At 49.0% G+C, this 10,000-nt stretch overlaps 1 protein-coding gene across 1 annotated transcript in view; it reads right to left on the bottom strand.

Moving 5' to 3' along the window:
• Positions 1–10,000, bottom strand: part of unc5b (unc-5 netrin receptor B) — a 38,234-nt gene that overhangs the window by 3,946 nt on the left and 24,288 nt on the right. The window contains exons 4-11 of the mRNA XM_056609880.1: positions 9,957–10,000; positions 8,926–9,093; positions 8,298–8,462; positions 5,364–5,396; positions 2,851–3,045; positions 1,834–2,211; positions 785–872; positions 179–353 (exon numbers count right to left, since the gene is read on the bottom strand). Of these exons, the coding sequence (XP_056465855.1) occupies positions 179–353; positions 785–872; positions 1,834–2,211; positions 2,851–3,045; positions 5,364–5,396; positions 8,298–8,462; positions 8,926–9,093; positions 9,957–10,000 (1,246 nt within the window). The remainder of the gene's footprint in view (positions 1–178; positions 354–784; positions 873–1,833; positions 2,212–2,850; positions 3,046–5,363; positions 5,397–8,297; positions 8,463–8,925; positions 9,094–9,956) is intronic.

Below are 10,000 nucleotides of genomic sequence, written 5' to 3'. Positions count from 1 at the left end.
GGAAGAGGAAGATGCGGGAGAGGAGGAAGATAAGGAGGAGGACGAGGAAGAGCAGGAGGAGGATGAGAGGCACACACACAAACACACAGAGTTAAGCACAGCAACAAGGCTACGTTAATACCAGCAGCACCGTGTCGGAGAAGCAGCCCCCGTATCCTATCGATTGCCTCCGCCGTACCTCCCAGGCCCCCTGGTGGGTCTGCGTCTTGAGCGTGAGGGTCCAGTCCGGCGTGGGGGTGTCCAGCTGGGCACAGTGGGGCAGGGTGAGCACCACCGGCCTGTTGAGCAGCATGCCGGTCGGCCCACAGCTCACCACGGGGGTCAGGACCGTCTGGCTGCCCTCCGAGGGAAGCCTGCAACATCAAAGCACACACACACACACACACACACACACACACACACACACACACACACACACACACACACACACACACACACACACACACACACACACACACACACACACACACACACACACACACACATGCTGTCAGCGGCGCACAAGTCACCTGTCATCACACACAAATGCTTTACTGGCACGGAAATAGAAACGGCGTTATCTCGTTAAAAGGAGGGGGTTTGTGGTATTGCGTCGAGGTACAAAAAGTAAGCAACAGGTATTTCTCGCGAAACCACCTCGGCTCTCGGCTTTGGAAAGGTTCACAACACCACTAAGTACTTGTAACATAGAGTTGTGACTTGTGTCTATTTTCCTCTGTGGTCTGAGATCAGTGCTAGGGCCTTGGCGAGAACAAAAGCATTTGATGTGTTGGGTTGCACTCACGTCGTTTTTTCCCACTTATTGATAATGAGGTACATCTCATAAAACTTCCCCTGGGGAATAGTGCCAGAGGGCACCAGCAGACTCACACCTGGGAGGAGAGAGAGAGAGAGAGAGAGAGAGAGAGAGAGAGAGAGAGAGAGAGAGAGAGAGAGAGACTTTTATATAAATAGGGACAAAGGGAGTGTGAGGGGAATGTAGACAAGGTGAGAGACACAGAGAAAGAGAATTTCTGTGAAAGAGAGGGCGAGAAACACACACATACAGAGAGGATAACACAGAGACTTAACACTCAGAGAGAGAGAGAAAAAAGAAGCGGGAGAAAAAGGCACACAGAGAAAGAACGAATAATACGAAAGAGAGACAAAGAGCAACAAAGAACAAAACAAAGAAAAAAAGGGAGAAGCATATTGTCTTGTTTGCACGAGAGATTGATTTTTGCCAACAAGCAAATAAGCAGACAGCTACCAGTTACTCTTCTATATTAATAGAGCCTAGTGCCGCCACTGACCTGGTAGTGAGACAGACCTTCCCACAAAATGAAAAATACAATCCACCATAAAAAATCACATGTTACTCCTTCTTCCCAAAAGGCCATGATCATAAAACACTGCATAATAACCAATAACCATCCACCACCAATTACTCAAACTAACCCAGAGATCTCAAAATACCCAGAAGCCCCCACTCCTTATAGTCAGAATCAAACCACAGCATCTGCATTAGAGCTGGGCGATTAATCGATTCAAATTGATGGTCAATAATCTTTTTTTTTTTTCAAAGAAAATCGATTATAAAAAAAAAAGAAAAGTGTTTAGAGTTTGGCTTAAATCTGTGGTAACCAAATGTTGTATTCGTTAACCATTAATAACTTCAAATAAAATCTTAAAAAATATAAATATTTGTAATTTATAGATTTTTTCTTTTGTTGATTAAAATCAATAATCGTGTTTGGTTTGAAAAAAATCGGAGATTTCGTTTTTAGGCCAAATGGCCCCGCCCTACTGCGGACCCCCCCCCCCCCCCTCCCCAGGACCGCTCCCGTCCCCCACCTGTGTTGGGTATGGTGAGCCGTCCCCCCAGGTGGCCCAGGGTGGCGCTGGTGCTCAGGCCGGGCTCCCGGGACAGGGTGTGGCCGGCGTGGGGGTCCCGGTCCCGGGCCAGGGTGCCCGTGCACTTGAGGCGCAGGATGTCGCCGTCGGTGAGCGAGCGCGCGTCGCCGGGCAGCTCCGTGGCGGACGACAGCGTGGACGAGTTGTACACCTTGATCTTCAGGTTGGGCAGCGGGTCCAGCAGCGGGGACATGGTCATGGGGATCTTGTGGGGGCTGTCGTGCGCCGCCTGCTGCATGGAGAACAGGGGCCCGCGGAAGGTGCCCGCAGAGGCCGTCAGGTCGGGCGGAGCCGAGGGCTGCAGCAGGTGGGGGTTGTCTGGGGGGGGGGGGGAGAGAGGGGGAGGGGTGTTAACGTGGTGCTGGCCGTTCTGCACTTTATAAATATATCTATCTTTATATATCTATATCTATAACTATATCTATAACAATATTTCTATACCTCTATCTATATAGCTCTACTTCTATCTCTCTATATCTATCCATCTCTATCTCTCTATATCTATATCTCTACTTCTATCTCTCTATATCTATCCATCTCTATATCAATATGTCTGTCTGTCTGTCTGTCTGTCTGTCTGTCTGTCTGTCTGTCTGTCTGTCTGTCTGTCTGTCTGTCTGTCTGTCTGTCTGTCTGTCTGTCTGTCTGTCTGTCTGTCTGTCTATATATATAATTATAGATCTATAGATCTATAGAGAGATACACATGCACGGACACACAGTGAAGGTGTGCACGTTGTTGACAGGTAGTGCTAGCATCCTGCGGAGGCGCGGTATGGCTACTCCACCTTTGGGAACCCCTAGAGGAGCGAGGGGGGTCCCAATAAAGGAGATAAGAGGAAGAACTCCCGGTAGAAAAAAAAAAGGCTGACATTTTTTAAATTGATTCAGAGTGCAGCGTGGGTTCTGGTATCTACTAAACAACGGTCCGGGGGTATGGTGTGTGACGCGGACCCACCCTGCCGGGGGGGCTTGTAGTTGCCGGGGTGGAAGGCAGCGGTGAGCGCCGACGAGGAGTCGGTGATGTCGCCGTGGAGATGGCGGCACCTGTGGCGGTAGGCCAGCACGGCCACGCAAAGCACCAGGATCACGCACAGCAGCAGCGCCCCCACCAGGCCGGAGTACACCGCCACACCCATGCCCGGACTCAGAGCTGGAGGGGGCAAGAGAGAGAGAGAGGGGGGGGGGGGGTCAGGTTGAGGAGGCAGGCACACACACATACACAATCGCACACTCTAACGCTTAAATACACACACGCAAACACACATACTATTCGGTTCACACACACTAACAATTAAATACACACACACGCAAACACACTAACAAACACCCACACACTCACACATAACACATCCAGGGGTATAAGGGGATTTAGGGAGTGGGTTGGAGAGTGAAAAGTAGGGTTATCCTTCAGTTCATCTCTCTCCAGGTCTCTCTAGGTTACCCTCATGCTTACTGCTGGGCTGCTAACGCACCCCTTCCTGCCTCGCCCTGAATCCTTAAAGCATAGAGACAAGGAGTGCTCTAGGTAGTCACGCGAGAAGAAGAAGAAGAAGAAGAAGAAGAAGAAGAAGAAGAAGAAGAAGAAGAAGAAGAAGAAGAAGAAGAAGGAAAGAAAGAAAGAAAGAGAGAGAGACAGAGAGACAGAGAGACAGAGAGATTAAGGCCGAATCTCGATTCTTCCCCTTGCCCCTTTTGCTTTGTCATTGTCTTGGTTAAGACAAAGACAAAGCAAAAGGGGCAAGGGGAAGAATCGAGATTTGGCCCAAGTGAGCTCTCAAATCATCTTAAAAATAAGGGGTACATAGCACTCAATCTTATCCCTTAATCTTGATCAAATTGGGTATTGAGACACCACTAGCTCTCACATGAACGTGCAACTTCAAGGTAAAGGGGGAAGATAAGGGGTAAGGGGAAGTATTGAGATTGGGCCTAAGAGTGAGAGAGAGAGCAACGGATTGAGGAAGGGAAAGCCATCCAGAAGATGAAAGTTGAATGAACGACATTATGAATTGAAGGGAACCTGAACCGAACTGTATCTCTAAAGTAGCCGCTAAATAAGGAGAGAAACTGAGCAGAACATTAAGCGTTAAGTATCCATGCGAAAAGGGAACCTGACCATAACATTAAGCACTAAAGTAGCCATGAAGTGCTACTTAAGTGCTACGGTAAGGGGGACCTTAGCAGAACCATCAGCCCTCAAGAAGCATCACTAAAGCAGCCATACGATAAGGGAAACCAGAGCAGCACCGCCAGCACTAAATAAGCCGTACACTAAGGGAACCTGGACAAACCTGGAGGGGAAGTGAGTGCCAGGGAGAGGGAGGGGGGGAGGGGGGGGGGGGGGGCAGCTCACGTGGCGAGAATGAAACCCGACCAGACAGACGTCCGCCCTTATTACCCGAAAGGGAGCAATCGGTGGGTCGGCTGCATTACCGAGCTCGCTTTCGGCGGGCCTCGCGTCGCACTCGGGGCCCGCCGCAATCAGCGTCAAACGTGAGATGTAAACATTAATAGTGATCACTTTAAGCAGAGGGGATGTCCACTGTTTGAACAGCGGCTGAAGGAACAACAACCCCGACCGACCGCGAGCGGCTCCGGCGGTGTTTGCAAAAGAGGCATTTCATCGGGGGAGCGCTGCTGTTACTAAACGAGAAGTCTTCCTCTCCCCTGGAAGACTCCTACCCCCACCCCCCCCCCCCCTCCCCCTCCCCGCTGACATGTTAGCTGAGCGCCAGCTGAACCGTGTAGAGCGGTTCACCTGACTGCATCTGCATGAACTTATGTTGGCTGTTTGCTGTCGTTTTAACTCAGCGAGCTTGTCTTTAACCCAGCAGGGCACCACAGCCGTAATGTATATTTAGAACGCAATGAGCTAACGGGGGAGGCAGTTAACACAGAGACGTAGGCCGTATCAGATCAACACGCGGGACAAGACACTGTAGCGCTGCAGGGCGCGAAGTCAATTAATCGGTTAGTCAATCAGGCAGAATATTCTTTGAATCTAATTCTAATCATTGATTAATCGTTATATCAATTACAAACTAACCAAAGTAGTTGTAGATGGTTGGCTGCTTTAAATTAGAGCGTATTTTAAATCAAGGCTAAATGATTAATTGACGAATGAATTTGTTGCAGTCGTGAGACAATGCGACACCACTGCTGTGATGGCGGGATGGGCCAGAAGTCTAGTGATGTCATCAGTGGGATAAATCAAAGATGAGGTACTTGGGGGAATAGAAAGTCTCAGAACAGTTCATGCACTTGCACACATGTTAGATCTCCTTGAATAAACATCCGTACGCACGCTCGCACACGCACACATACACACATACACACATACACACACACACACACACACACACACACAAAGGACATGGACACACTCAAGTGTAGAGACATAACAACTGTAATAAATGAATAGTGAACAGTGTAGAGGGAAAGAGTGAGGCCATGAAAATATGAACTTACGATGGCTTGCCTGCTCAATAGAAATCTTTTTATCTGTTTGAGCAGGAGAAAAACAAAACAGAAAATAAAGAAAACAAAAGGCTGAATCAAATGGATGGAGAAGCAGTTATGCAAAAAGAATGATGCAGTTAAATCATGAACATGGAGAAAGGCAGAAAAGAATGTACTACTCCGGGGGAATCTCAAAGTAAACAAGCATGAGCAACCTCAGAATATGAAAACGTAGGATGGATTATTATACTTGTGTGTGATGTTTTTTCACAATTTTTTTTTATGAATCATAATGAAATACAAAAGGACACGATAAGGGAAAATGATTGCGAGAGCGCAACTGAAATCAGATGTGTTGATATACTGGAATCATTTTCAGAATAACCCCTCGAAGCAAGATATTGATAACATACCGAAACTCCCAATATGAGACGCTTTGTTCGCCACGCTGCTTCTAATCCCTCAAAGCACTCTAGCTTTCATGGAAAAGGGCCTAAGCTACGTTGTGAACTTTTATCTTTAAAACGAAATGAAGTCAGCTGACAATATCGTAAATTTTACCCTTCATATATTTAAACCAAATCTATCTATAGCGCAATAGAACTGACAAAAAAAACAGAGCATTGAAACTAAGTCGGCCAAACGAGCAGCAGAACTAACTGCATTGTAAATGGGATGTCTTTGTGACCAAAGACCTAACCAAGCATATGTTCTAAACAACAAACGTTATCTCCAACCTTCATCTTAAAACAAAGTGAAATCGACTTATGTCTGTGTAGTCCACACACAATCAAACATGCACACACACACACACACACACACGCACACACGCACGCACACACGCACGCACACACACACACGCACACACACAGATACAATCCACCATGTTGTGCGGACAGTGTTGCTTGAACATATCTCTGCTCTTAATCTCTGCCTCGCCTACACAGTCTCCTTCACAGAACTCAGGAAAAGTACGTCCATTACTGTTGACATATATACTCACAAAGAGAGTCTGGAGGGCTACAACCTAAGCATCCATAGATGCAGTACGCTTGCGAGGACGATTATGCAGGCCCATTTGGGTTGGGCTGTATGCGAGCCGTTACGCCCGCATGCATGTGCGCACGGCTCGCTGTGTGTTGTGGTCTCGGCGCCTGTGCGCGGACATGTGTCTCATCATGAGACTTGAGGCGCTGTTGCATTAGCGCGGCTGAACTGCACCCGGCTCAACTAGGGACTGCTCGTCTCGTCGCGGTCAGACTCACCGACCGCTGCACGCTCCGCAACCTCTCGCTAATTTCTACACTCAGTCGTGATTTCCTGACAGTCTGGCGCAAATCAATCCGTGTCTCCTCCTTCTGATTCGACTCACTCTGTGTGCAACATTTTTTCCAAGAAAATGTGTATGAATCATAATGAAATAGAAAAGGAACGATAAGGGAAAATGATTGCGAGAGCGCAACTGAAATCAGATGTGTTGATACACTGGAATCATTTTCAGAATAACCCCTCGAAGCAAGATATTGATAACGCACCGAAACTCCCAATATGAGACGCTTTGTTCGCCACGCTACTTCTAATCCCTCAGCACTCTAGCTTTCACGGAAAAGGGCCTAAGCTACGTTGTGAACTTTTATCTTTTAAACGAAATGAAGTCAGCTGACATTATCGTCAATTTTACCCTTCATATATTTAAACCAAATCTATCTATAGCGCAATAGAACTGACAAAAAAAACAACATTGAAACTAAGTCGGCTAAACGAGCAGCAAAACTAACTGCATTGTAAATGGGATGTCTTTGTGACCAAAGACCTAACTAAGCATGTGTTCCAAAAACAAACGTTATCTCCAACCTTCATCTTAAAACAAAGTCATATCGACTTATTTCTGTAGTCCACACGCAATCAAACATGCGCGCACACACACACACACACACACACACACACACACACACACACACACACACACACACACACACACACACACAAACCAAAACACACGCAGATACAATCCACCATGTTGTGCGGACAGTGTTGCTTGAACATATCTCTGCTCTTAATCTCTGCCTCGCCTACACAGTCTCCTTCACAGAACTCAGGAAAAGTACGCCCATTACTGTTGACATATATACTCACAAAGAGAGTCTGGAGGGCTACAACCTAATAAAAGCATCCATAGATGCAGTACGCTTGCAACGACAGCTATGCAGGCCCATTTGGGTTGGGCTGTATGCGAGCCGTTGCGCCCGCATGCATGTGCGCACGGCTCGGTGTGTGTTGTGGTCTCGGCGCCTGTGCGCGGCGGACATGTGTCTCATGAGACTCTGATGCTCGTCTGGTCGCGCTCTGACTCACAGACCGCTGCACGCTCCGCAACCTCTCGCTAATTTCTACACTCAGTCGTGATTTCCTGACAGTCTGGCGCAAATCAATCTGTGTCTCCTCCTTCTGATTTGATCCACTCTGTGTGTGTGTCGACGTGAACATACGCCCGGGCCTGGGTTAAATGTCCGGGGCCGTGCAAACGGATCATAGCTTTAAACCGCCGCCTGTGTGCGGTCGCTGTGACCCAGGTACACAGGCGACGACAGGATTGTGCGTCGCTTTAGGCAATCGCGACACCGGGGCGAGGAGCGCAGCCGGCGTGATTTCATCACGGCCCCCGCAAATCACATTTCCTCCTCCCTCGACTCAAACAGACGTCAGAGTCCTCAATGTATATTATTGCACGTGACAGGATTATACACCCGCTCTGTGAGTTGATTCAGACAGACACGGCCGGCATAATTCCAAACGACTTTACGCAACGCGATATTAATATCGAAAGATGCAACACATCGGCAAAATAAATAAATGACCAAAAAATAAAGAAAGTGAAAAAATATGTTGTGTTGGGTGGCTATTCAATTAAGAATGTCACGCTGGGTGGGACGCGGGACTTACTGCGCGTGCACAGGCCCTCCGTGCAGTTCTTGCTCTCCATCATGCTGCCACTGCAGTGCTGGCCTCCGTTCCGGGGCGGCGGCGCCTGGCACTCGCGGCTCCGCCAGTGGGTGCACTCTGTCCCACATGCGGACCACTTGGCCCACTCGGTCCAGCCCCCGTCCACTGGGTGACAAGGACAGCCGGGTCAGAGGGAGAGGGAAAGAGAGAGAGAGGGGCAGAGAGAGAGAGAGAGAAAGAGATGGAGGGAGGGAGGTAGGGAGGGGGAGAGAGAGAGAGAGAGAGAGAGAGAGAGACAGAGAGAGAGAGAGACAGAGAGAGAGAGAGAGAGAGAGAGAGAGGACAAACGGAAGGTTCCCGTTAACTTTTTGAGCATGAATGTATCCATCAGAGCATGGTAGCACACTTCTGTGAATAGTTTCAATTCTCTTCTCCCCTTCCATCCATCAAACAAAGAAATGATCCCAGATTTGAACAACATTCTGAAAAATATCATTGAATCAGCGCGTCATGCAATCCATGTTAACCCCGGGCGTGTTTCGTCTCAAACAACGCTTCAATCCCACTCCGCCATCCAACAGAACCACATCTCAGTCACTCCTCCACCGCCGCGTCCCGGCCGACCCACCTGGACACAGCGTGGTGCAGGTCACCCTCTGGAAGGGCGGGCCCTCGCAGAAGGCCCCTCCGTTCAGCGGCGCCGGGTTGGTGCAGCTGCGGGTCCGTCTCTGCCAGCCCCGCCCACAGCGAGCGTTACACTCCGCCCACTCGGTCCACGACGACCAGCCGCCGCTCACTGGCGGAGACATGACACAGGCGCGTTAAGGGGACCGTCCGCTTGAGTCAGTCTAACAAACCCCCCCCCCCCATCGTATTGTACATTGGTGTGTATATAGGACGAAGTTGGGGCGGAGATAGGATCCAAAATGGCGGGATGGTGACCCTATTTCAAACAAGCTCTCCCGTGTGCTGGTTGTTACTTTGAAAGCAGATCAGGATCCTCATTTGCAGGAGATTGCAGGCTGAAGAAATGGTCTCTGATGTCGTTCTGTGCAAGGATCGTGTGTGTGTGTGTGTGTGTGTGTGTGTGTGTGTGTGTGTGTGTGTGTGTGTGTGTGTGTGTGTGTGTGTGTGTGTGTGTGTGTCTCTATGTGTGTGTGTGTGTGTGTGTGTGTGTGTGTGTGTGTGTGTGTGTGAGAGAGTGAGAGTGAGAGAGTGTTTGTGGCTGTATGTGGGTGAGTGAGTGTGAGTGAGTGAGTGAGTGAGTGAGTGAGTGAGTGAGTGAGTGAGTGAGTGTGAGTGAGTGAGTGAGTGAGTGTGTGTGAGTGAGTGAGTGTGTGTGAGTGTGAGTGAGTGAGTGAGTGAGTGAGTGTGAGTGAGTGAGTGAGTGAGTGAGTGAGTGAGTGAGTGAGTGAGTGAGTGAGTGAGTGAGTGAGTGAGTGAGTCTATGCTTGTGAGAAAGTCAGAGATTGTGTGTTGCTGTGTATGGTTGAGTAGCTGAGTGAGTTAGTGAGTCTTTGTGAGTGAGTGAGTCTTTGTGAGTTAGTGAGGGAGTGAGAGAGTGAGAGCACGGGAGTGAGCGAATGAGTGAGTGAGCCTGACTGAGTCTGAGCGATTGAGTATTGCGTGCGTGTGTATGTGTGTGTGTATGGGTCTCACCATAGACGATGAGTGTGGCCGTGCTGCTGCGTCTCTTGGCCACC

Source organism: Gadus chalcogrammus, chromosome 15 (assembly GCF_026213295.1).
Source record: "Gadus chalcogrammus isolate NIFS_2021 chromosome 15, NIFS_Gcha_1.0, whole genome shotgun sequence".
NCBI classification, from domain to species: Eukaryota; Metazoa; Chordata; class Actinopteri; order Gadiformes; family Gadidae; genus Gadus; species Gadus chalcogrammus.
This window is presented reverse-complemented; position numbering and strand designations above follow the sequence as displayed.